This window comes from Cyrtonyx montezumae, unplaced genomic scaffold, assembly GCF_038088225.1.
Source record: "Cyrtonyx montezumae isolate F1298 unplaced genomic scaffold, pur_monq_1.0 scaffold_0, whole genome shotgun sequence".
NCBI lineage: Eukaryota > Metazoa > Chordata > Aves > Galliformes > Odontophoridae > Cyrtonyx > Cyrtonyx montezumae.
Genome location: NW_027071824.1, coordinates 48,803,676 through 48,830,729, shown reverse-complemented (window position 1 = coordinate 48,830,729; position 27,054 = coordinate 48,803,676). Strand labels below are relative to the sequence as shown.

General features: G+C 38.4%; 3 protein-coding genes across 3 annotated transcripts; 2 read left to right on the top strand and 1 right to left on the bottom strand.

Moving 5' to 3' along the window:
* Positions 1–464: 464 nt before the first annotated feature.
* On the bottom strand, positions 465–19,844 carry TRAPPC3L (trafficking protein particle complex subunit 3L). Its single transcript, XM_065734783.1, has 5 exons — positions 19,722–19,844; positions 15,664–15,761; positions 13,040–13,139; positions 2,028–2,213; positions 465–989 (listed from the first exon to the last, which is right to left on the bottom strand). The coding sequence occupies exons 1-5, from the start codon at positions 19,761–19,763 to the stop codon at positions 873–875; spliced, it is 543 nt and encodes a 180-aa protein (XP_065590855.1). The 5' UTR covers positions 19,764–19,844; the 3' UTR covers positions 465–872.
* Positions 2,890–6,764, top strand: CALHM5 (calcium homeostasis modulator family member 5). Its single transcript, XM_065734743.1, has 2 exons — positions 2,890–3,496; positions 6,281–6,764. The coding sequence occupies exons 1-2, from the start codon at positions 2,957–2,959 to the stop codon at positions 6,668–6,670; spliced, it is 930 nt and encodes a 309-aa protein (XP_065590815.1). The 5' UTR covers positions 2,890–2,956; the 3' UTR covers positions 6,671–6,764.
* Positions 19,845–24,837: 4,993 nt separating the features above from the next.
* CALHM4 (calcium homeostasis modulator family member 4) lies at positions 24,838–26,592 on the top strand. Its single transcript, XM_065736867.1, has 2 exons — positions 24,838–25,395; positions 26,194–26,592. The coding sequence occupies exons 1-2, from the start codon at positions 24,838–24,840 to the stop codon at positions 26,590–26,592; spliced, it is 957 nt and encodes a 318-aa protein (XP_065592939.1).
* The last annotated feature ends 462 nt before the right edge of the window (positions 26,593–27,054 follow it).

The following is a 27,054-nucleotide window of genomic DNA, read 5'->3' as shown; positions in this document are numbered from 1 at the left end:
TGAAACACTTCTCCTATGAGGACAGACTGAAAGAGCTGGAGCTGTTCAGCATGGAGAAGGCCACAGATTAACCTGATAGAGGCCTGACAGTATCTAAAGGGAGCTACAGGGCAGAAGGGGACAGACTTTTTAGCAAGCTCAAAGAAGGTAGATTTAGGTTGGATAAAAGGAAAAAGATTTTTACCGTGAAGGTGGTGAGGCACTGAAACAGGTTATCCAGGGAGACTTTCAAGGCAAGGCTGGACCAAGCCCTGGGCAACCAGATCTAGCTGTGCATGTCCCTGTACATTGCAGGCGAGTTGTGCCCCTTCCACCTCTAAGGATTCTATGATTCTATGGTTCTATGACTCAGTGAAAGGCAGCAGGATGCTGAGTGTAAAGGACAGTGAGTGGCAAACCATTGCATACCAAAGCAGGCGCCTCACAGTGAGAAACTGCATATTGTATGATTTATTATTCTTAACCACAGTCAGACATGAAAGTAAAGCATATCTTACCAAACATGCTTGTAAACATCACCAGAAAACAAAATGGAAAAACCAAGTCGTGTAGTCATGTTCAACTGAAAACTTTGGGGTGTCTGAATGAATATTTTGCACCCAGCATGCACTGAATACTGAGAAAAAGCTTCCATTGAGCTCAAGATTATGGTTATGTGAAAAAGAAGAGCAAAGGCATTTTGATCTCTTGTATTGATATCTGTGCCATAAGAATTAAGAATTTTTGCTCTGACCTCATCTTTGTTTTCCAGATCTCTTCCAACATCTGAGTAGTGCAGATGACTCAAAACATTTCTACCCCACATTTCCTCTTCAAAAACAAAAGGTCTGAAATATCCCTTTAACAAAGGTTTATCTCAATATTTCTTTCATTTATTTCTTTTTTGCTTTCTTGTCTTCAGCCTTCCTTAAAAATGTAATTCCTATTTCTGTAACAGCATCACCCTTCAGCCTGTCCTGCAGGAAGGTCACTTCTGCTGCCAGGTGAACCTAGGAAGAAGCAAAGAAGCACTCAGTTTGTCTCCTTCCTCCAGTGTAACAGTCTTTTTTTCTCTCTCTTACCACAAGGGGACCCTCTTTTACAGGTTCTGTAAAAAACACATCTCTAGATTTTAAAAAATATCTTTTAATACTAAATTAATAGAAAGGAATCCTATGTACACTAGAATTAGCATATGTTAATCATCTTTCGAGTGTTTTATTTTGCTCTGAAAACAAAAGTTATGTACTCTATAGTTTTGGGATCACAAGATTTCCTGATCATATCCTTTAGTTACTAATACTTCTGTTAATTGGTTAGATATGATATATATATATATCATATACTGTAACTCTGAGACTGGTTTACAGTAGTAATACTTACACAACTTTCACTTTCTTGAAACATAAGACATATGACAAAACAGATATTAATTGATAGAAACACAATGCAGCTCAAATGTTGCCTTCCAGAAAATGACACCGAGACTCTAAAGCTCAGTGACATCCGGATTATGGCCTTCATGTATTCCTTTGTAAAAGCCATTGATGATTTGAAAATTCACCCAGTATACTTCTGATTATTTGTTTTTTTATGTTCTCTTCATCCACATTCTGTTCTCTCTTTCACCCGATGCTGCAGTGGCATTGCTGTGACGTGAGAAAGTTTTATTGATCCTAGTATATCAAGGATGGAAAGAATCAAGGATGTTTTTTTACTAATAATAACTATGCAGGAAAATGAAATAGGATTAAGGAGCAGATGACAAGTCCAGCACAGCAACACAGACACACCCCCATTTTTGTTATCTGTCTCCTTGGCCCACCAGCCCTCAAAGGAGCCCAGCTGAGACTGTGCTCAGTGTGACAGCCTGTGTGCTTCTTTACCTCGGGATCAGCCTGAGCCTTTCAGTTTCAGTTTAGATGTTAAATCTGAGAAAGAACTGTAATACTACTAAGCTTCCATCACTTATCTGAATGAGAGGTATAGCATTTCTGAACATCTGCTTATTAATAAAGAATGAAGAAAATGGATTTGTGCTTCCTTACCATCTCTAAGGCACCTCGAATCACCCCGCAGAGGAGGTTGCAATAGCAAAGGGATGCTCGCTCTGCTGGCAGCTCCTCCACAAAGTCCACTAATGGGTTTTTGTCCAGGATTAAGGAGAATTCATTTCCTGCAGCACTACTGCAGCTCACAGTGGGGGTGACCCCCAGGTACATCTTGAAAGCCACCTGCAAAAGGAGGATACTCAGCCACTTGAATCTGATGGGCACATACCAGAGGAGAAACTTTAGAAGGCAACATCCTGCAGACAGTTTTGCTCCAGAAAAATAGGGATAGGGAGCAGGTAAGCTTGATATCATACTAGATATGTCTCTTCTGTGTTCCATTTTAATCACAAATCCGGAGCTATGCGATAATCCAGAGAAGCACACCTCAAGGCTGCTGATTCTCTCTTTGATGTTCCCGCATTTACAGCCCCATAAGAAACAGTTGTATTGTTATCACTCGTGCTTTCACGGCGCCGTTACGCCCTCCTGGGGCCATTAGCTCTATACTGGGCTCTGTGTTGCCCTGAATTGCCAGCAACTCTGTTAATCACAGCTCAGGAACTCTTTGTAACTGGTGAGTGCGTTTACTCAGTTCTCCAAGTGCAGCCAAAATAAATAAATAGATAAATAAAAGAACAACCGAAACAAAAGAAAGACAAAAAAGAGTCAAACTACCGGGATGAATTTGATAACAGGGTGGCGTTTGCTTCTCCGCCTCTACTGGTTAGTATCACTATAAATATGCAACATGTGCTCTGCTGGTGGAGAGGTTCCATATGCATGCATGTTTAGTGAGATCACTGCGTCACCCAGGCGGTGCTGAAGCTCCAGGTTCACAGCAGCTGTTCTGCCCATGGAGAGCCACAGGCTGCTTCAGTTGAAGATAAGTGTTTTGTTTTTCACCTCTTCAGTGAGTATCGGACATGGATGGTTTCCGAACAATCCTCAAATTCTTTATGAACCGGAGAACTGCTATTGGCTACAGCGTTATGGCTCTGCTGACACTGGGAAGTGAACGTGCATTTTCTCTTGTTGCTTTCAGATGCCCCTGCAGCAATGAAAACTTCAAGTATGGTTTGGTCTTTCTCTTCTCCCCAGCTTTTATTTTGCTTGTTTTTGGATATTTCTTGAACACCACGACCTGGAAGCTCTTCACTGGCTGCTGGGTGAACCCCAGAAAAATATTCCCCAAAGGGAATATCTGCCATTTCTTCATCATCTTTGGAAAAATCACTTTAAATGCTCTGGTAGCACCAGTGATGTGGCTTTCTGTTGCTTTGCTCAATGGGACTTTTTATGAATGTGCCATGAGTGGCTTGAGAAATCCTGCCTACCTAGATGCTGTTTGCCACAACAAATCCGTGAAGTGCTTTGAGGAGCTGTACATGGTGTCCTGTGACAAAAGCACCATGCCCTTTTCAGAGAGTGAGGAACTCAAGCTAACGCTGCAGGCACAGTCCCAGGTAAGATAAACAACTTAAGAGGATATTGCAATTTGCACTGCTGCTGTGATCCATCTGTGGAATATGTTAAAATAAAGCCACTGGCTTCACATTAAGTTTTGTTATGATGCAGCCCTGCCAAATTCGGAAATAGATATTTTATTTTAGTTTGAACCATGACATGTCTCTGGGAGTGGGGGGGGGAGGTCCTCCTGTAGTAAGGATCAGTAAAATCAGATAGTTTAAAGCTGTCTTTCTGGAAGAAGAGAGCTCTGAACAACAAAGAAAAAAACAACACTGGACTGTTTAGGAGGCCAAATCAACCGGTGTCACCCTATCTGAAGGCTTTGTTACACTACTAAATCCGTATCACAATCATCTCTTTACTTCTATATCATTATACATACCATAAAAAAATCTTAGATCATGAGCAGTAGGAAAATACTGAAAAATCAGATTTGTGACTCACTGTTTTGATAACTTGTTTCTGATTGCATTTCTCAAGTTTATGATGCCAGATGAAAGCATCTTTTTTTCCTGCTTGGAAAAAGAAAGAAACACAAAAATAAAACCAGAGAATGCAAGGCTGAGATTACAGTGTGCTATGCTTGTGCATTACAGTTGTTTTCATTGTCTTGTAATGTAAATAAACTTAGAGACGAAAAGCCAAAACAAAGGAAAGGAGAAAAAAGTGCTATAGAAAATGATGGAAAGACAACTGTCAGCATATGTCAGGAAGAAGATTCTCTGGACCCAGTAAGTCTTTGTTAGATGATTACATTCATCTGGAATGGTTTCCTATCCAAGAGCTGCTTTTATTTTCATTCCTCATAGGACTGGAATGCAGACAGAGACTGCAGTGCAGGCGAAGTAATTTAATTGAGAGTTTTAGAAAGAAATAACAATTAGTTCTTAAGACTTGAAGTTGTATACACCACGGGAAGTAGTGAAAGACCAATGACTCAGGGTATAACATGGGAATAGATAGATTCATTCAAACTGCAGAAGAGTGAAGGGCATCTGAAAACAACAATATTTCAAAAATCCGTGGATATAATTAGTTATTACAAAGTGAGCAGAAAATGCATAAAATAATTCAAAATCATTCTTCCATAATAGTCCCTTAAAATAATTGTTAGTCAGACTTCCCAATTTCCCCGAGGAAAATTTCTATGTTCCCACTGGCTAAGTACAAATATTTACCAGGAGTTATTATTTCAGCATCCTTTCAAGAGTTCACATGAGGCAGATTGCAGCTCTTTGTGTCCTCCCTATTAAGACAGAGCATGGGAAATCAGTTCCAATTCATATGGGTCTCTAAAAATTATAAGATTTATTCTACACTGGAATTTTTTCCTTCATTTGGAAACAAGTTTCAAATGTTACACATCACAGTGGAATAGGTGTGTGAAGCTATTGTCAAGGACAGAGGCATTAGGCATGAAAAACCTGCATCCACATCTCTGCTCTCCTTAAGGGAGTCATCCCACAAAAACAATTGCTCGCATATTTTTCTAACCTCAGTCCTTGCTGTAACCATGGAAGTTGCTCTTCCCCTTAAAAAATACTTAAATTCTTTGGTCAAACTCAGAAGTAGCTACAAAGAACTTGAGGGATGCTGGAAAAACTTGAGAGATCTCTGAAACTATGGCAACAATTCCTAATCAGTGTGTAGAAGAGCTGTGCCCTGTTTCAGTGCCAAGGCAGACCTGCTGATGGACCTGTAATTTCCTTTTTCTCTTGCCCTCTCCCGTTGCAGAACTGAACAAGAAGATGATTTAAAACAGTTTTGGAATTAAAAATGTTTCTCCTCTACAAAGGGCTGGTTCATCAAAGCAAAAAAAGTTCACAGGAATGGATTGGATTTCAGTGAATATCCTACAAAATGAAATTGAAGGGGACAGAAAGAATATGTGACAAGATTTTAATTTTAAGATATATACTCCTGTTAACTAAATTATGTTAACACAGTGAGGTTGTTTTGTTTTTAATGAAAGGATGTCTGAAAACAACACATTTAAAAATATTCATGGTTTGAAAGATTGATTAATGTGGGACAAAAGTTACTTACCCATTGTGTTTTATAGTTAGTCACAATTCAGAACTATATCTTAATTCTAATTTGTGATGAGTGATTCCATTTAACGTTTTCAGGAGACAGAAACCCATCTACCATCCAATAGATGGTAGATGCCAGATCATTATATTTTGCAATAAATTCACATCAAAATCCTCCTTACATTGTCCAGACACTATTCCTTGCTTTCAGGTCCAATCCGTTTACTGAATAACACTATTCAGCTGGAGCATTATTTGATCAATCATTTAGACTTAGATTTTTCTTGTGTCTTGTCTTATAGCTGAGGCAGATTTGAGCTCATCTGCTCCCAAATTTGCCATTGCATTTGCACTGGCCTTTTCAGCTGTTGTTATCCAAGTTCCCTTTGTCATAAAATGGGGCCCCTTAAAATTGAGGCTCTCCTTGCAGGCAGAGAGTCTCTAGTATAAGCCAAGTGTTTTTAAGTGTTTTATCTAAAAGAACAACCTTCATTCACTTTCCTGAGAAAGTGGCATCAAAGTGAACACTACAGAGAAGCCTTGGTCCTGGTTTCTGCTTCCTTTTTGTTCAGATGTGGCAGCCCCATTAACATTAATTCCAGTCAACAAATGAAAACTGGGAAGAGATGTCTGTGGTAGTTTCCCTAGTGGGTAGCAGACCCCCTATACAAAGCACAGTCACTCTATCAGACATTCTTATATAATGTTTTCACTTTAACCCGAGGCTTGTTTCTTTTGTTTTCCCAGATTTTAGGCTGGTGTGTGATAGTGGCTTTGACTCTTTTCTCCCTGCTAACCACTTGCTGTGCCAGCTGCCAGTCGAAAGTCAGCCATCTCCAGTTGATGTTCTGGAAGGTGTATGCTGAGAAGGAGAAGGAGCAACTGGAGCAGACCTTCCAGCTGTATGCCACCAAGCTGAGCGAGCAAAACCTGAGGTGCTTTTTTGAGAACAGGAAGCCAGAAGTTATTCCCCTCCCAACTTTTCAGGCATGGGAAGATGCTTCCCAGCTCCACTCTTTCAGCAATAGTGAGCAGCATTATAGCACTATTCACAGACTAGTTGAAGAAGGTCAGAAAGAAGACAGTGAGGAAAGAGGGACAACATATGACTTTGTAGACAGAAGGGAAATACCATAGGTCACATATCTTCAGTCTTTCTCTGTTTTGCTAATGTAGCATACTTCTGCCTTCATTCATCTATATCTATTTTTTTCACAGTGGACCTTTTCTTCATGATTACATTCCCTCCCAGTTTCATAATTGAATTTTTTTTGATGAAATGAAATTACTTCTCTACAACAGTGAAAAGACTGCAGTCCTCACTGGCAATTCAGGCTCATGCCATGCTGATGTCATTGGTTCCACATCAAAAGACAACAGCAAAAAGGATTGATTGAATAATGACTTGTGAGAGGGTTTGGACAATATCCTATGTTAAAGGTGTAATAGCACACCTGTCCTATATAAATCAAAAGGCTATCACAATGCAATGTGATTTGCAACGGGTGTATACAATAACAGAAGTGTGTGGCTTTCTGACAGTTCACATAAAGTAAAGGTTTTGCTGACAGCTCGTTTCCACTTACAGGAGGTTTTGAGGCACAGAGATGTTTGGCCATTCAGGGCATCTCGGTGTCTTTGGTCTCCTGTTGCACCTAGAACACCACAGATAGTCTCATTGATAACCCATCCTCCTTATCCCTTGGATGTCTGTGGGGGCACAGAGCAGTGACTTCACTTAACAGTGAGATGCCGGGTAATTGCTGAGACAAATCTTAACCGTCAAGATTTTAGGTACCAACAGTTTTGAAGGGTGTTTCTGACGCTGCATAGAACCATCAAGCAACACTAGGCCTGCAGCCAGCATATCACAGAAGGCTTGGAAGAAAATTCCATGCTTAAAGATGAGAAAATACTTTTGCAGAGGGCAGAATTTCATATTTTTTACATCATAAGAAATGTAGAATGTGTCTGGAGCCAGAGATGCGAGCAGGCCATGAAGGTGGGGCACAGTCCCTGCTGGGAAGAAGGCCTGTCACTCCACAGACTTTTGCTTCAACTCACACACTTGGAATGTACAACATGGCTCTCATATAGGGTGCCTGAGCCTTTGCAAATGCTGTATAAAAGAAGTATCACATTTCTGCCAAGATTCTCTCCCTGGAACGACTTGACAGGTTTTTATGCACAATTTTACTACTAGTCTCTCTGAGTCTGCAAAGAACCACAGATTTGCACAGCTCTAATCAGGCTCTTTTCAACAAAACAACACTATCCTGATCCTCCCATACTCACTGTGTTTCTTAAGAAGAAAAAAATAATCTATCTGCATTTACAGGCCATTGCTATTTTAATGTAGCTAATTCCACTATCTGCTTAGAATTTTTTCCTGCCTATTTAGATTCGTGGTCTTTGATTAAATGTTATACTGTTGTTTTGTTTTGTTTTGTTATGTTTTGTTCTGTTTTGTCCCAGCTGCCTCACTTTGCAGCAGATTTAGGCCATGATACACGCCTCAATGTACATACTGCAGCTAAGAGCCTAGAGGCAACTCTGCCAAAATGAAAGTCCCAATAGGAGGCATGCCTGACAACAGTACGACAGACTTGCAGGTTTGTCACTGAACCACAGCCTTTAACTTCACTAAATTCATGGTAGCAAACAATCGGACCATAGGTGAAGCTCTGAGTATGTAATGGAATGTGTGATTAAAATGGACTGGAAGGACTGCTGTTTTTAAAAGCCCATATCAGAGGTCTTCTGATCTCAGAAAACTGTTCAAAAACTAAGCTTTGTTCATGGAAAATCAGGGCAGTTGGAACTTTAAGATCCCTTCTAACCCAATCCATTCTATGTTTCTACGATTCCCTTTGATTTGTTCTCTTTATTTATTTTCTTCTGACACTTATACAATCAGTCTCCTATTGATCTTGTACTGATCTCAGATTCTGTGTCCTGCCAAAGATGAATATCTTTATAATATGCAGTTTAAAAGGAAGGACTAAACTCCTCTCAGTCCTTCCAAAAGAATCAAATGCAGGCTTTTACTTCAGGCCTACTGAAAGAAAAAACTTGCTACTGCTCTGCTAAACTTCCTTTTACCAAAGCTCTCTGTTTACCCCATCAACACCACAGAAAACCACAGCAAGCAAGGATGAAACAGGGAGGGCACTAAGTAGGTTAATGAGCTGATCTGTAAATGTGAGGAGCAAGTTGGGCTGACATAAGGATAAGTTCTTTACTGCTCAGTAAGAGCTGGTACACAGAGGTTAAAGCATATGTGGCAGAGGAGGGAAAGGTGGGAGGACCAAGGGGTCCCACCTCCAGTTTGGACAATCTTTTCTTCCATGGGAGAAAGCTCAAAGTTCTGCACAGAAATATCTGAAGTGTGTGGCCCACTCATTTTTCACAGAAGGACAGAACTGAGGTGCACACTTCCTTTGCTGCATGCTGTAAGCGATTGGTATTGAGAGTGTGAGGAGATGCTGGCTGCGACGATCAGCCCTCTATCCTGGCCTGCTGAGAGACAGTCTGTAGTTAACAGTGCTGTAGCACAAAATATCTGGTGGTTTTGGCCAGCCAGCTGCAGTGGGCTGCTTCTTCTACATTCCCTTTTCCCTGTGCCTGGTAGCATGGTCTCCACCATGAAGTTCAGCTGCTGAATGCTCAGCGCTACAACATGTGCCTGATTAGTCTCAGTACCTCACTAAACTTTGTTCCCAGGACTGTGTTATTCTAACTGTTGTATTTCCAGAACGTCTGTGATTTAATACAATTGCAATGTGGTTCTTGGAATACTTCTATCAAAACAGACAAAAACAAAATCCAGTTCGGCCTATTTTTTCCAGCTAGAATCTGATTTTGGCAAATTTAACTCTATTCCTCAAGCAGCTATCAAGAAAGATGTTTTGTATCAACATTGTCACTGAATTCAAGTTCAGCAGCCATCACAGAAGATCATTTTCAATACTGTCAAAAACAAAGTGACCAAAAAAAAAAAAGCGGAATTGACATTTTCTCTCAGAAAACTTAGATTTTGCATTACCTCTGATGCCTGTCAAATATTAGTTCACAAATAAACAGGAAGAATCTGGACGTTTGCTACTCTGCATTCTGTACCTCAATATAATCACTTCTTCCCCTCAGTGAGAACCCACTTTTCTCAATTAATTTATCTTAGCTTTTTTTTCTGCTATATTACACACTTGCTGCTCAAACTTCAAGTTTGAGATACAAACACAGTAACTTGTTAAATGTGCCATGCCCTCATATGGTTTTGATTTAGTTTCAGCTGGGCTTTGTATTATGGTATGACAAATCTTTCAAAATTCAATTGTTAAAATTCCTAGTGCAAAATACAACTGGCATGGAAATTATGCAAAACCAGTGTCTGGTTTGCAGTGCAATAGAGCACTGATACAGACTCTGAATTCTGAATCCAGTGTTAGATGTTACTTCGTCAGCTGAGCTTTTCTCTTGGTACTGTTCCACAGCTGGTTTCAATTTTCTTATGCCAGTTTGCCAGTGAGCATAAAGACTGGCTTTAGGTGGCCTGTTTAGTCTATGCAAAGTCACAGCATCAATACAAGAAGCCAATGAGCACCATGTGAACTCAGTGTGGAAGGACTTAGTTTGGCTGATCACCAGCCCGTGTTGGCCTTCCTCCAGTCCAGTATAAAATAACAGTAAATCCCAGGCTCTGCAGTCTGAATCACTGTACGAAGTTTTAAGGCCCTAATCACAAAGAAAGACTGCGTAGGTATACCTCTCCTCCACTATTTATTTATTAGTATGGCAAGCTGGCTATGTACTCCTCACTATACACTTTGTCTTTTTCTTCATCTCTTTGCATCTACTTTCTGCAGTAAACACCCGTGGCGTGATATTACAGATTTCTTTGTTCTTCAAAGGACTGCGGGATAACAGCTATGTTTACAGACGTTTGGTTTTGAGTACTTTTAATTGCTTAACTGCCTTCCTTCAACCTTTTAACTATTTTTACTCTATGCATTCATCCTCAAGAATTAGTGGAGTTAAATATTTCAGCATTTTTTTCCTTGCTTACAACACTGTTATCAAAGAGTTAAAGAGAACATGTAAAAAGCTGTTCAACTTTGAACCAGCAACTTTAACAGTTATTTTCTGTGTCATTTGCACGTTTTGTTGGTATGTGTGTCAGACAAATGCATTTTAATGTTGTTTCAAAAATGTTTTGCCAAAGAAGTGTGTTAATATTTTCCAACTCATGTTTTGCTTTGAAAAGGATATACTCTTTCCACAGAACTCCTCTTCTAGTTTGCTAAAAATAAATTTTCAAGAGACTTTGCACTTTAAAGTTTGTTCCAATCTTTCCGAGTAAAGTTTTCTCTCATTAACTGTCCTTTGAAGTACATCCTATACCAAAAGGTTAACAGTAAATTTTTCCTTGATTTCTCACTGTATTTTGTTTCTGAATCTCCTGTACTGGGCAATGATGGTTCAGTTGTACTACAACAATTTACATAAGGAAACAACAAGGAAATGCAAGAATCTGCAAATCTGTCATGCATATGAGCATGCAGAGAGAACATACACCAGATGAACAACATAAAAGTGAACCAAAAGGCGATTTTGCAGGCTGGCATCATTCTTCTAATGAGATGTTTTAATACAGTGATTGAAATGTTGCTTCCCTTACACTGTTCATTCAGCTTCCCTCAGCACCTCCAATGGATCCTCTACTCTGGCTCAGCTTTGCCTAAGAATGAACTGCAAAGAACGTCCTATCTATTTCTGTGATAGCTGTCAGTTCCCATGCAAAAAGCATTTTGGAATTATAATACAAATTCTGTCCCTCCATTACAGTCAGAGCTAACTTAGGTATTTCTGACATGGTGTGACATGGTTTCACATGGATGAGAGCAGGATCACACACCATCTGGTACTACCCAGATGCTCTTTGATGTAAGAAATGCCTACACTATTAGCATGAACATGTTCACTGGATAAAAATCCTGGTACTTCACAGCTCTGTAGTCAACATCACATGGTAATCCTTAAATTATTCTCAAAAAGTATGCCAGACATATTTCCATCTCCCAAAACAAGTCCATAAAAATGAATCTTAGTTCAATTAGTTCATGCCCTCATCTCTCCACTTCAGCAAACGACCACTTAGCTAACAGTTTTTTGTTATAAAGTGTGATTAATTTTTCCAACTGGGAAAGCTCAGGCATATCTTCCCTGACAACACTGGAAATCATTGAAGATAAAAGAAATCATGTGCAATGATCTGAGTGCATTTAGGTCTGAGCCAACTCCATATCTGTGAACTACCATCTCCTTTACAGTGACCCAGCAGTCTAGGAGGGCAAAACTTCCTACGGATTACTCTTCAAGCTTCCCCAAAACTTACACTTCTGTCAAAGCCGTATCAAACCTCCATATTGTTATTCAATTTCCTCTTAGATCTTCTTGTCTACTAGTAGTGTGAAAGATTACTCAATAAGAGGAAATTTCCAACAAAGAGGGTAGAAGTACCTTCCCTGATTTCTTTATTTATTTATCTTTAGATCTGTGAGACTCCTGCCTTTGAGTCTTCATTTTGCAGAAAATTCATCAGCTTCTTCATAGTATTAACATTCCACAGTTAAAAAACATCTGAGAAAACTATGGATAGGCTGCAGAGTTCATACAGCAGAAATAACAAATTTTAGGAATTACAAATTATTTAACCTAGAAAATAAAAATTGAGGGCATATACAATTTGAAGCTTAGGAAAACTGATTGTTTTTGTTGCTGTTCATCAGATTCTCTGGAAAGAGCAGAAGAAATCAGCTTAAGTAGTAGTAAACAAAAATAAACATTTAACTCTTCTAATAGCAGAACACCTGACAGGCTAGTAGAAAAGACTGGATTCATAGAAAAACTTAATATTAGCTTATAAACTTATATTATAATTTCAATTATAATTAATAATACAATTAATTATAATTCATATAATATAATTATATAATTATATAAATTATATTGCAACTTATATTATAAGCTTATATTAAGCAATTGCTTAATGAATGACTTTAAGGTCAATGTAGGACAGGGGTCAGCAACCTCTCACAACTTGTATCCTAGTCACTGATACCAAAGACTTAGACAATTTAGTTGGTACGTAAAGAACAGGAAGGATCAGTTCTGTGGTTCTGATGACCCAGTAGCAAAGTTACAGTTGTGGGTTTACCATAATCAGCTCTAAAATTCTTATCTCACTAAGCATCACAATTTTCGTGATATGTTTTGGTGCTTTAGGAATCTTCTCTCAAGAAGAAACTCTGTGATCTGCTATCTGAAGTGAAATTGTAGATAAATGCTATATTGCACACAAGTTTAGCATTGGCATGATTGCAGAGATAAGACAATTCTCATATAGTAAAAAATGTAAGTAACATTGTTCTGGAGTAAACTGATAGTGAAGGAAAAGCTAAGACAATTGAGGATAACAAAGCTCTAAGGAACATAAATCTTAATTACCTGTGCAATCATATCTGCAGTTTCAGAATAACTGCGACAACGTTTCACATCTGAATGAGCTAAAAAGTCATCTATTAGTCTTATGCCAATGCTGTATCCCCTAGAAGGAGAACAAAGAGAGTTAACATTCAAAAAAGGGATAGATTTCCCACCTACCATCCTCTCAATCTGTTTTGTGTGCTTCCTTAATTAAAAACAAACAAACAAAAAAGCATGTTTCTAGATGGATGGCTTTAAGGACACCAGATTTTGGTAGTCTAGATTCTTTCTGCCATATTTTACAGCACAGTAGGATGTAGTTCATGTAGTTGTACGGGGAACTATACTCCTTTAAGCATGATATCCCCAGCAAGTGTAATATTTTCTACATACACATGCATATATGTGTATTTACTTATATGAGAAATTATATATATGAATATAATATATATAAATAATATACAAATAAAGGCTGATTAACACTGTTTTATCACTAAAGGACAACATATGACAGGATTTTCTCCATTCCTGTGTGATCCCCAGCGTTCATCTCACACCACCTCTGTCAAGAAGAACTGTCCCCTTCAGTCACAGTACTCATGCCTGCATTGGAAGGACTTCAGCAAATATCTATTTCCTTTATTCTCTTATCCTTTCATCTCTGTCTTTCTTCTTCCTTCACAGTCCCCTCTTTTTCTCTAACATGTTTTCTCCCTTTATCTAATAGTTGCAAAATGAATCCAGAAGTGGGCAGTTTAGACAGTTTCAGTACAGCACTACCTTTACTTTGTATTTACAATATTAGAAGTTCAGAGAAATTAAGTAAAAAAAGACAGAAGTTAATGGAATTTTTCATTAAACAAATATTAATTCCTAACTTTTAAGTAAGTGTTAACAGAAGTTGGCAGCTACACAGAGTGCGTAATAAATATTATCACTTTAAGAATTTTTTGGAAAGTTCATGTAGTTCACAGGAATGTTAAAAAAAAAAAAAAAATGGAACAAAGTCAGAAACCATCTTCTGGATTTTCACATGTTCATATATTTGGATACTTTTAGATCCTTCCTGTAAGGCAAAGACCTTATACCTTCAACAAAGCAGGTTGCAATCAATGGAGCTTCTTATCGGTTTTGTAATACAGCTTTGACAAGAAGCTGAAGAGTCATCTGATATGCAATGCTGTGATGAGACAGAATGTGGTTTTGGCAGCATGAGGTTCAAAACTGAAGTATATTATGCATCAAAAAATGATGAAATTTTTATCACTTCAGTATCAGTATCAATAAAGTTGGTAAATAAGTAATCAGCAGTTAGCAAGGCGTGCATTAGTGATGCACAAGACTGTTTTCAAATTTCATGCATTAGGTTTGCAAAGATAAAAGAATAATAAATGTGGGAGTGTTTCTATTGTCACAGTACTAAAACTGTTCATACTGCAGCAATGAAACCTGTCACGATTTTATCATGTGTTTCTATTTACAGAGAAAAACAAAAAGATTTTATAGAAACAGGTATAAAAACAAAACAACGAGCAAAATATATATCCACACCACATCTTTCAAAAAATACCCTTTGCTAATTTCTATCATAGTATCAGAAAAAAGTCTGTTGTTTTTTTTTCTTTTTGTATGGTTCTGTTTGTTTGTTTACTTTTTTCTTAATGTGTGGTTTATTCTAGAGCTGAATGATGGATTAAAATAAAATAGCCATTTGAGGGATGTTGCCTCTTCAGTTTGTGAATAAATTACTTTTCTTTATCAGATGAATGATTTTTTACCAACTTCCATGGACAACTATTGGACTATAGCCTCGTTGTAAGCTTTTAGACTAAGAGTAAAGCATTCAGAAGACAACAGAATACCCAGGTGAGAGATCTGAATTATACCCTCAAGGAAGGGTGTTGACCATAGAAGGAGGCTGTCTATTGACTGGTTCACCAAATCAAATTCCCACGACTTTGCAATACGACTACTTTTTAGTGTCCAAGTCAGAAAATCACAGTAGGTGAGGGAAGGACACATGAAAAGTGAATACATAAATGCATTGTTTAACAGGCTACCAGAGAACTTGTGGATGCCATGTCCCTGGTTGCATTCAAGGCCAGGTTGGATGGGGCCCTGGGCAATCTCATTTGGTGCCTGATTTAGTATCTGACAACCCTGCCATCAGCAAGGGGATAGAAACTAAATGATCTTTGAGATTTCTCCCAACTCAAGCCATTCTAGGATTCCATGTTAACATGGAAACAACAGTGAAAAGTAAAAAGTTTGAGTAGTTTTAAGTGACATGGATGTTAAGGAGTGGAAAAGAAGAGTTAATATGAAAGTTGAAAATTAGTACATGGAAATAGATGAAACTTAGAAGTCTGTATTATGACTAGCTTATCACAGGGTTAACAAAGAACAAATGTAAACAATCAAAAAAAAATCTGATACTTTTCTTCTGAAACTTAAAGATTAATTGCTCATCATAATTCACAAATTAATGTTATTTCTAATAACAGAATATTTAACCTTACCCCCATGTTATCTGTAATCCTTGACAGTGCTGGAAACTATAAATCAGGAGACACAAAGCTGAATGCTAGTGTAGAGGTAGTCAAATTGCATTATCAAGGAAGCTGAATATTTAATGCAGTACTTACATTTTGTCTAAACAGCTGTTGACGTCTTCATCTTTTTCATAGTCCTTACACAGCTGGGCTACCAAAGCCCCATATGTGAGCACAAAAAGTTCTCTGCTCTGCAAGATAAAGTTAGAAATTGAAAACTAAACAAAAATTATAAATGATAATCAATTTTTTTGAGCTGCTACTATATTAAAGATGAACAAAAATACCATCTACATTAATAAAGAAGCTTCTGTCCATAGATGCGTAATCAGTGAAATCCATGATTTAAATGTGACAGAGCTTGACTTGGTCATCACTTAAGTCTGCACAGGGGTTTTGTTTGTCAAAAAAAAAACATTTGTTGGGATATAGCTAATTTCATCAGATACATTCCTGCATCCTGCAAGCGCACATAAATGTTGGATGGATAAATCTTGTCAAAATGCCATTAAAACATAATTTAATAGCAGGAAGAATACATGAAGAATTGAGCTATTCGTCATTTTACAACAAAAAAACTGTGCAGTGCATTCCAGTTCCTTCACAAAAGTATGATTGATCTGATTATCAGCTGCTTTCCTTCCAAAAAAATGAGTAAATCCAAAACAAAATAGCTCAGAATAATGGAAAATTTCTGTAATTCAGCACAGGTATAAAGGATAACAATGAACAAAGAAGAAAAGATTCAGTACTACCGACATTTCATCTTTACAAGTCTTTACAAGTAATCACAGAACACCCTGAGTTGGAAGGAATCCAAAAGCATCGCAGAGTTCTACTCCTGACTCCACACAGAAGCACCACAACTTAAATTACTGTCAATACCAGCCTTCCAAATACCCAGAAAGACTCACTGTGATAGTATTTTCACCACACATGAGCAAGCAAATAGGCATCACTGCTAATATGGCCTGAGGGTAAAAGCCTATACTTTCTGAAAAATACTTGATTATGCAGATTTGAAAACACTGGTTTGTTTTAGAGAATTTATCTGTGTTAGTTATCTAACATCAAAGCTAAGTTAATTTCATCCCATACTTCATACAGATACAGATTTGTTTTCCCCTTCATTTAGTGAGTCTACCTTTTCCAATATAGGCTTAGGTAATCTTTTCTGACCCAGACTTACAGCCATCACTTGTCTGTACAGTTTATCTGTGGGCAAGTATGGTTAGCAGGGGTGTGCTGAATGGTCTAAGTGACTCAGCATAGTGTCACCAAAATTATCTGAATTGTTTCCAACACATTGCTGGACAATACTAAAAGTTGAGGTTAACAGCAGAATAACCAACTGCTCCATCACTCAGTTGCTACCAGAAAATGGTGACCAAATAAAATCTTCTATATGGCACATGGTGCTGGATGTGGTCTCTGACACAAAAATGATTTTACTTGATTGACATGACTGAGAAGATATACTCACTTGTGATTTGAGGAATATAGACAACTGTATAGGTCTATATGAAAATGTTTATTATTTTCTGTAATATAATAAAAGCGCATTAGGTTTTCTTTCATTCATTAGAAGAATAAGAGGATTTTCTCCTGATAAAAAAAAATATTTATATATATATATAAAAGTTATATATACATGTGAGTATATATAAAAAGAAAATATTTATTTCTAAATTCTTAGTATACCATGTGAACTGCTGAGAAAGTGGATGAATTGCTATGTAAATGTTAGTACTACAATAATTAAAGGAGTATAGGGGAATAAACAGCAAAGGTTCATGCAATTTTTATTTTTTTTTTAATGAACAGCAAAATGAAGGAAAGATGATGTGATGCACTGAAATGTAAATTTAAAGGAAAATACAAATCACATTGGCAGGAATGAGCTTCACAGCCAAATCAGATGAAATACTGGCCTATGGCTCGCTTTCCTCAGGGCTGCCATATCAAATATTCTCTTTTTGTCATACTTCAGCTTTAGGTTTTCCATGCGGGCATCACAGTTCTGTCACTATTGGGATGAAATACCACCTCTTCTAATATTAGCCCTCTGAAAGCTAGAAATCTGGTGGTGCAGAAGGAATGAAGTGGCTCCAAAGGGTAACTGAGTATACTTGATTGACATCTGGTTTACCCAGCTCCTCACAACATTCCTCTCCTTAATTTGTAATGAAATGATAGGCAATTGAAAGTAGCCACCTATAATTTAGGTGGCTAACATTAAACAAAATGAATCCTGTGCTTGGTGTGAATGATTTAGGAAGATTGGCTGAAGCACAGGTAACCATTATGAAGAGACAGTGTTTGAGTTTCTCTGTACAGAAGATGTAGTTGGTGCACCTTTTTCTGATGAGAGAGACCGTAGAGATGGGCAAGGATTACAGCCACCTGTCAAAGGAGTATAGAAAGCTTTGGAAACACTGGGATCCTTAGCTGTTCACTGATCTGGAGTAAAGTAATTTTCCCTTCTCCCCTTGAAGTCGTGATCATACTGGTTCACACGTATGGCACTGCTGAACTGGCTGTATCTAGTAGGAGTTGCAGCTGATCTGTAGGCCTGAGAGACTAGGTTGACTTTCATTAAATACTTGGACAGAAATTAATCCACAGAAGTGCCTCTGGCATGTGGGCATATTAGAAGTGCTTTTTATTTATAGTCAGTGGAAAAATAATAGTAAATGCCAATGAAAACAATGGAACAGGAAGAATGGCTTGGCAGAAAAACCTTTTCCTGCTCCCACTGCATCAACAGCTTGAAGTTTAATAAATGTTTCCATTTTAATGTCACTTGACAAAATGTTAAGTAGTGAGGAACCATATCTTAAATTCACCTTGGTGATAACTCCTGTTTACAATGTCATTACACACTTTGCCAAATTCTTATGAACAAATTTTTAATGCATTAAGTGGACATTATACAGATCCTGTATTGTTCTAGTCTCAACAGGTCAGAGTTGCAATAAGACAAATGCCTTAGAGAAACATAAGCGCAGTGTATATAATAATATATAATATTTCTCCTATTGGAGAAATAACCTATTCATTTGACTTTTTTTCCATGAACTGATGTATGTAAGCTAAAATTAATTAATTAATTTTTCCCATGAAGACCTTTGTCATCCAGTAATGCTTTTCAGGAATAGCTACAATAATGTCTTGGAGTCTTCTGGAACTTTCCCATTGCCCAAACACATCAAAACTCGCCATTAACCACCTGGAAAGCCCTGAGGTCTAAGTTCCCTGAAGAAAGATGTGGGTAGAATTGAACGTCCAAACACAAAACAGATTTCATTTTGCATTTAATTCAGTGGCTGCATAAACACAGAGGCACATAAACTTATCTGACATTTCTATTTTGGACCCTAAAGTTCTCTGAAGCACTTAGTCTTCTGCTTCTGAATGCACTCCAGACTCAGAAACTTTGTGCCCACATCTTTCTAACCCTATTTAGATCTTCAGAATTATGGATAATGGTTTTTGTTGATGCTGGTTTTGTTTGGGGGGGTGAATGGTGGGGGGGATTATTTGTGGTAAAATATTCCTAAAGAGTTATACATTTTCAACAATAGAAATTCTATGGAGACTTAATGTTAGCAGTGTTTAACAACCACAAGCCCTAAAGTTCTCCAAAAGAATGATTTTTTCCACTACACACTCTCCTAGCACCTAGGATTTCCTAACTGACTCCTGATATCTAGCAAAAGCAAATGTACCTCACCTTATGTAATATCTGTTATAACGAATCCACAGAACATTTAGACTAACTGTTCCTGGTGTGGAGACACATTCTGAATGTAATCTAAGGCGTAGAAATCCTGATCTGGAGAGCTCAGAGTATTGGCTCACTCTTGCCAAGTGCTGTGGCTAGAAGCAAGCCAGAACAGGAGTGATGTCTGGCAGGGACTCCTGAGACTTACTGCCTCCAGTTGGGTACAAAAGGACCACTCTTCTGATCCCAACAACAAGCACAGTCCCTTGTGCTCTGGCAGCAAGCCTTTGCTCTAATACTGGCAAACTCATCCTCATCCTTTCTGTCAAGCTGTTCACAAATACATCTGTACGAAACACATCAGTACAATAATAGCTCATTCCTTCTCCATGCACAATTTCAGTGGCACATAACAAAAATATCTTACTATTTTGTGGCTGTCCTGCTTTCTTCCCGGAGGCCGTGACATGTTGCTCGTGTAAAGCCTGATGTGCGTGTCAGGTTATACTGCTTCTTCCTCACACAGCATTCTCTTGTTCCATCTCCTAAATGTCTCACTTCTCTTCTGCCTTTTGCATGAGATGTGCTCACTGCAGTCTGTCGTGCTGCTGATGCTCCTCCTATTCTCTACGTGTACAGAGCCCTTTGGGAGGAATGTGACTGGCAGACCCTGTACACAATAAAAACTGATCCGTCTGTGAGAATGGATTATCATCAAGTACACAGCAAACATCTATGGGAAGCCAAACTTGTCAGACCCAAGAGATTTGTAGATCTTATTTTTTTAGGTTACAGTTCATCCTGCTGCTCGTGTCAGGTTTTGGTGTTTGGAGAGTTAAAAAACATTTCCTCTTTGAAAAGTAAAATCACAATTACATTATAATGATAAACAAGGTAATTAAAAATTCATCATTTTCAACTTCAAGGAACAATAGTCCTCTACCAGCTGTGACAACTTTAGTCTAGTGAGCCAACGTCTGCCTAGGCAGGAATAGCACAGGTTACAAGTGCTATTGTCACTGTGGCTTTGGGGATGCAAAACTGGTGATACAGAACTAGAGCACCCACATTCCCAAAGGAGTAAGCTGAGGACATGCTACAGCTGCCAGCTTTGCCAAGTAGCACTTTCATTACCAATGTTTCTAGTGGATTTTACATCAGCCTTAGCCTGCTACTACTTCTACTTGTAAATATCCCCGTTACAAGCATCCAAGAAGCTTTAGCTTTCTTTTCCTGTTTTCACCTAAGGTAAATTTAGCCTTTTTCTGTTAGTTTGAGTTTGGTACAGATCTAGTTTACTGTCACTACTGAATTTAGAAATTAATCTAGTAGCTGTTTTTCATTATTGGACTTATCTCCATATACATTCCCAGTAGAACAAGTAAAAATATGTAGCCTGATCTGAATGTCATGCAGTTACGATATTCTAATTAATTTGTAAATTTAGAGATAGAGTAAAATTACAGGTGTATATTACTCCAGACTCACAGAAAACTCATGTGGAATAAACACTATTAATTCCTTTTTTTTTTTTTTTTAATGATAATTTAAAAATGCACTTTTTTTTTTTTTCTAGGCACTTTTCTAATCCTGTAAAAGCTGACTCCATTTCCTAAGTGAAAATATTGTAGGTACTTTCCATATCTAATTGTAGGGAAATTAGAAAAGTCAGCATTAAAATTCTCTAGATAGTCACTTGCATTTCTAAATGGAGTCTGAGATGGATCTGTTTCCCAGATTGTCTCCAACTGGCCACAAGTGCCAAGTATGTCTCTTATTGCAAGAGACATCCCATATTCTGTAGGAAAATGTACTGCATAGCACTTTAAAAAACAGCTCTAAAAGATTATCATTAGCATTAATTATCTGCAGTGAAACCATCACAAAGCACTTAAGGCTGCCCATAAGTGAACACCATTTTATTTATCCAGTTCTGAGTATAAGGATGAACTATTTTAGCCTGCATTATTAATACTAAAATCATGAAAGAACACTGCAGAGCAGAAGGTGCAATGTGTGATAAGTGCATACAGGTATATATGTAACTTCTCATAGATAATATGATGTATTAGAGAGTATATGCTATGTTTTGAAAGGTTGTGTATGTTACAGAAAATGAAGATCAATGCTGTGTCCAAATAAACTCAACACTGAATGATTTCAGAGAGTGTCAAGCCAATGGTGGATTGAAACCATCTCTTCAGGATCAGGACAAAACCACCTCAGTTTTTAGCTACTCTCTGATTTTGCATCCCCATGTAAAGTGTAGAGGCTGGCGCATACCTGGCAGCTGTTTTTTTAAGCCTTAGCATAGACTCACCAGAATATATCCAAGGTAATTTGAATAGTGAGGAAGTATGCATGATCTTCCACTTCCCTTTCTTTTGTCAGGAGAGGATTTTTGCCTTCAGCCTCAAGAACTTGGTGTGGGGCACATTGTTTGAGCATCACAACATTTCCCTCCCTTCCCATTAAACAGAAAATAAATATACACAAAATATCTTCCTAAGTTCAAAAGAATGCATAAACATGTGCATCAGCCCCCTGCCTCTTATGGTAGACCAGCTGTCTGTAGTCTAGTGTCTTTTTCCCAGATAGAAATATTACAGAGTGCAGAGCAATATAAAGGTCACTAATGCATTTAGTATCTTAAAATGTTTTTAGAACCAAAGTAAGAATACATTTCCCACCAAAGGCTGGTCCAAATGTGTGCAATATAGGACTGGGCTTTTGTTTGCTTTTTGTCTTCAACTTGATAGATGTTGTGTAAAATATCTTGCACAAAAAATTGAATTTTTTCAAAATTTGAGAAGGTAGGTGATGTTGCATTTGGAGCTACTTAAAAGCAAACAAATGAACAAGTGAACAAGAGCACATCTCCCTCATCACAAGTGAGTGCTCTTTCTCAAATCCCAGAGTGGCTGCTGTTTTGGCCATGTTTCAGAAGAAAGCAATGCCACTGCTGCCATTTTTCCTGTAGTGCCCTATCTGGGAAGAATTTTGAGCATAAGTTGCCAGAAACTGCTTGGTTAGGCTACTCCAAGAGCAGTTTTCATGTCCTCAGAAGAAGCACTCGTTGTTTGAGATTCTCGGCAGTGAATTCTAGCTGACAGAGAGTCCTGCAAAACAACAAGCAAGAACATGACAAAGTTTTGCCCATGTATTGCTACTTACCTCAGACATCAGCTACAAGCATTTCTTGCTCAGAGGTGAGCTGGCCGTCACCCCAAGTTGTGGTATCTTGAACTGCATTCAGTCCTAACTCCTCCTGCGAATCAGATAGAGACTAGGTGTCTACTCAAGACACCAGGTTCCTCTGCAAAGATGACTACTCAGAGGTTTTGATGTGCTGCCCAAACTCTTAATTGCATCCAACACTGTAATTCATTCCACAATAGGATGACCCAGCAGGGCTTTTTCCAGCACAACATGAAAGAAAATGTAAAAAAAGTAAAAAGAGGTTCTATAAAGTTGTTTAATTGATTATATAAATTGCATCACTCAACAGCCTTAGGCTGACTATGAATATTTCAGTATTATACACCTCTTCAGTTTCACATCTAATGTTCTTTTGGAGTAAACAAGTGTTGTGTGGGAAAGTCTGCCTCCCTAGTAAATAGAAAGTGTTCCAAAAGAAAGCTCAGTAGCAATCAATTGAAAATTTTAAAATGAACTGATGTATAATTAAAGAATCTTCTAAAACACATTTTCAAAATAATTCTGCAAGATCCACATGGGTTTGTTCTACTGGACCTGAAAGGTACGAATTTTGTCAAAATACAAGATCACTAGTTATATTTATATGTATATATTGAAAAAACTTTGTTTCTGAAAGAAATTCAGAAAATACTGGAATCTGTCATGGTGCTACACTGCCCAAACCACCAAGAAAGTATTAACAGAGATGAGAAAAGCAGTAGCAAAGTGCTGCTAAATGTTTAATCACATAGCTCTATTACTTCTAGTTTTGTGTAATAGTCACATAGTTTTGTGAACAAGGGCCTCATTCGTATATTAGATAAGCAGATGTCCATCCTAAAAATGCACTGAAGGAATAGGGTCTTGTCTTGTAAACAGGAAATCCATCACTGCAGCAACAAGGGTGTTTCCATTACCCAAGCAAATACCGTGGGTGCTAAAACTACTTTTTATGCTGGATGTTATTATTAGCAACCCCTCAACAAGGGGAGAGAGGAGGCTGTCAGACTCTATTATATCACGCTGCCAAGCAAAATAAAGCTATATATGGCCATCTGTACAATTTTCCTCATAGCCTGCATTTGCAAGTATTTGCTTATTCACAACCAAATTGGACTGGAGCGTGCAATGGACAGAACTACCAGACAGCAGGACTCTAGGCAAAGTGCAACCTGAAGAAAATCATCAAGAGTGACTTGCTTCAAATGAACCTCCATAGAGGTTGATCTGTAAGAGGCTTGATTTGTAAGAGGCACTGAGAGCCCAGATCATGCATTTCACTACTCAGAAAACATGTGAAAATGCCTGACTTCTATCTACCTCAGTCCATAGCATGGGATTGATGATACATACATAAATCCAAAAAATCCAAATTGTGAACGTGCTATATAAATGCCAGCTACTACCACAAGCATGTCTGAAGATCACTTGACACAGTGTGAACAGCAGACTACATACTGCCAAAGAAAATTTTTCTGAAGGAGACAGCAAAAAGGTTTGGTACTGCCAGTAAATTAGGCATGCTAGCTTCTTGCCTCTGCAAGTGAAACAATAAAACTCTCACAGCAGCTAAACACATCTCCTGTGCTGGGAAAGCAAATTGAACCAGAATGGTCATTAAATGTGAACAAAATCGGGATTCCAATCTTTGTGCAGTTTCTGCAATATTTTCCATTTTTGTTTTAATGTTGAAACATTTTAAAATATCTCTGCTGCTTCATTTTTTATCATCAGGTTTTGTGTTTTATTTTATTTTTGGTGGGGTTTTTTTTTGTGTGTGTGTTGTTGTTTTTTTAATGAAGAATAGTTGAAAACAATCCCCTTTGCTCTTTTTTTCAGTATTTCTTTTTCCTAACCTCATGCCATGCTTCTGCTAATTACCATTGATTGGACAACAGCTGACTAATTAACCCTAGCCGTGTAGTAATTAGTTTGCTAGCAGTGCCTGTCATCCACCAGGCAGAGAGAACTGATTGGTAGTTCAGACAATTAGCAAGAAGCTGGAGGAGCTCACAGTTCCCTAAATGCTGAATGTCCCTGAACCACTGCGAGGAATTATTGGATCAATTAAAACACATGACTGAATATCTTCAAGTAGATAAAAGCTAGTAAACAGGGCAATAGCTGTTATTGAGCAGAATCAGAAACTAGTTGGAGGAGAAGGACTAGTAGACTTTCTATTGTTGTTGCATTAGAGGGTTTTTTTTGGTTGTTGCTTTGTGTTGTAAATTATTGGGATTGTTGTGTTTCTGTTCTAGTCTACCACTAGTATCAGTTAAGCTATAATTAAAAGATAGTAGTGACTTTATGCAAGAGTTTCTATTTGGTAAATAGTGAGATCTAAAATGGCTTTCCTTCCAAAGTGGCTAACCTTTCTGAAAGGCAAAGAGGTTGTTATTGCTAATGCTATAATTGCAATACTGACAATTGGTGGGCAGCAACTCTTCTCCTTCTTTACGTTCAGTTGTCCCTGTCATGTGGGGCAGAACCTCATCTATGGGTTGGCCTTCCTAGGCGTTCCTGCACTGATCCTTCTGATCATTGGCTATGCTCTGAACAATCAGACCTGGAGGCTCGTTACAGGCAAGAGGTCTCCTCTCCTGGTGGAGAGCACATGGAATCAGCTACTGCAGTGCAAGCTGACCTGCTTTGTATTGTGCAGCATCACTGGGAGAGCGCTGGTTGCTCCAGTGACATGGCTAGCAGTCACTCTGATAAATGGATCCTACTATGTGTGTGCTGTGAGTGAGTATGTCTCCGTGTACTACTATGCAGCTATTCCTAACGTTACTATTAGTGAACGCCGGAGGATTTTGGCTGCATTTCCTTGTAGTCAGCTAGTTCCACCAGAGCTGAGCAGGGCAAGAGATGAAGTGATCCTCCTGCTCCGGTACCAGTCACAGGTGAGTAACCAACATTTTTTCTTCTGTGAAAGCTGCTGCCTGCAGATCTAACAATGGCACTAGAGTTTATTCCTCAGGCAATGTATGAGGATAAAACAGGATCAGTATCTTCTGCCTTGATTGCCAAATTTCTTGTGTGCTTTGTGAAGTCTGCTTTGTTCCTGTAGGTGGAATTGAACATTCGGTAGCTAAGTTATTACTTCTGACCCTCCAGTTTGTTACTCGCTACTGTAAGATGTGTTATTCTGTCTTGAGAAGTGCCATCAAGGAAGACGAACAAAGTCCAAGAGACACTGAAGGGCAGGAAGCTTCTTAAACACAAGCACAAGAAATGTGATTAATGGGTTCAGACTGTGAGAGCTCCACATGAAAAATATCACTGAAGCATGTCCTATTTGGTTTGGGTTTAGATTTTTGTTTTAGATCAGACTTGATTCTAGGATCTAATATTCCCCCTAGCATCTTGCTGGTATATTAAGATTATTACTTCAAGGAAAATCGATCCTTAACACGGCATAAGGTAACTTGAGCTAGGAATTAGATAATAGCTGCAGGGGCAACATCCTTAAACTATTCATCAGGGCTTCCTTAAACTTGATCAGAAGAAATGTATTTATTACAAGGCTGTCTCTAGTACTCAAGGACTGGGTCTGATGGCAATGGATACAAGCCATGTTAATCCTCTGGTAATCTTATTCAGGAAAAGCAAGTAAAGATTCTATTAGATTATTTTTTTATGCCCAGAAAGTACAACTGTGGGTACTTTCAGAAGTGACAGTGTTTGTTTGCTTTTGGAAGGTGGCTGGATGGCTTCTGATTGCTGTGGTTGTCATCACTGTCTTCCTGTCCTACTGCCTGGCAAGCTGCTTCTCCCCACTCAGCTTCCTGCACTTCAGGTACTGGACCAGCTATGTCCATAATGAGCAGGAGCTCTTTGATGAAGCAACAGACCAGCACTCCAAGCTCTATGCCATGAAGCATGTAAAGAAGTTCTTCGGCTTTGTCCCAGGAAATGAAAATATAAATGAAATCCGTATCCCATCACTCAGAGAGTGGCAAGCCATCTCTGGACTGGCCTTTCTAAAACTAGTGGATGAGGAGCATTATGACTACAGCCTCCTCCATGACTGGGCACTCAAGGACTCAGCAGACAGAAAATACCTGAAGCTTGATGATGATCCTGTGACTGTAACTTAGCTGTGAGGTTCTGTGCCCCTGCCAACAACTCGTGGTAAAAGCAGAAGTGTCCAGATCCACTTTGGACCTGAACTGCTGTGGATACCTTGTTACATAAATGACACGGATAAGTACTTCGTTAATGTAGTCCTTCAGATGCTTATACACTGCTCCTGATGGCATCTGACTAGAAGCAGGAGCAAGGTCAGTTTCCTATTCCTTTTGCATGTACCTCAAAAGGTATCAGTTTTTACAAGTAAGCTAGCCTACTACATGGGGAAATATTCCTCTGAAGTTAGGTTTGCTCTGCCTGTGAAAACACTGAGTCATACTATTGTGCCCACAAATGTTACTGTCACTTAAAAACTACTGAAATTCAATGAAGGGAGGGTTTGGGGGGGGGTATCTAAACAGGCAATTCAGTGTTTTTCTAATGTTTCCTGAATTGTCTATTTGCCTGTAAAGTGTGTAATACGAAGCTCT

Coding starts and splice junctions, on each gene's coding strand:
- CALHM4 (XM_065736867.1), top strand. CDS start 24,838: ATGGCTTTCCTTCCAAAGTGGCTAACCTTTCTGAAAGGCAAAGAGGTT. Junction 25,396..26,193: donor TGCTCCGGTACCAGTCACAG/GTGAGTAACCAA, acceptor TGCTTTTGGAAG/GTGGCTGGATGGCTTCTGAT.
- TRAPPC3L (XM_065734783.1), bottom strand. CDS start 19,763: ATGTCACGGCCTCCGGGAAGAAAGCAGGACAGCCACAAAATA. Junction 15,762..19,721: donor AGCAGGACAGCCACAAAATA/GTAAGATATTTT, acceptor TTTATCTTGCAG/AGCAGAGAACTTTTTGTGCT. Junction 990..2,027: donor TTCGAGGTGCCTTAGAGATG/GTAAGGAAGCAC, acceptor GCTTCTTCCTAG/GTTCACCTGGCAGCAGAAGT.
- CALHM5 (XM_065734743.1), top strand. CDS start 2,957: ATGGATGGTTTCCGAACAATCCTCAAATTCTTTATGAACCGGAGAACT. Junction 3,497..6,280: donor CGCTGCAGGCACAGTCCCAG/GTAAGATAAACA, acceptor TTGTTTTCCCAG/ATTTTAGGCTGGTGTGTGAT.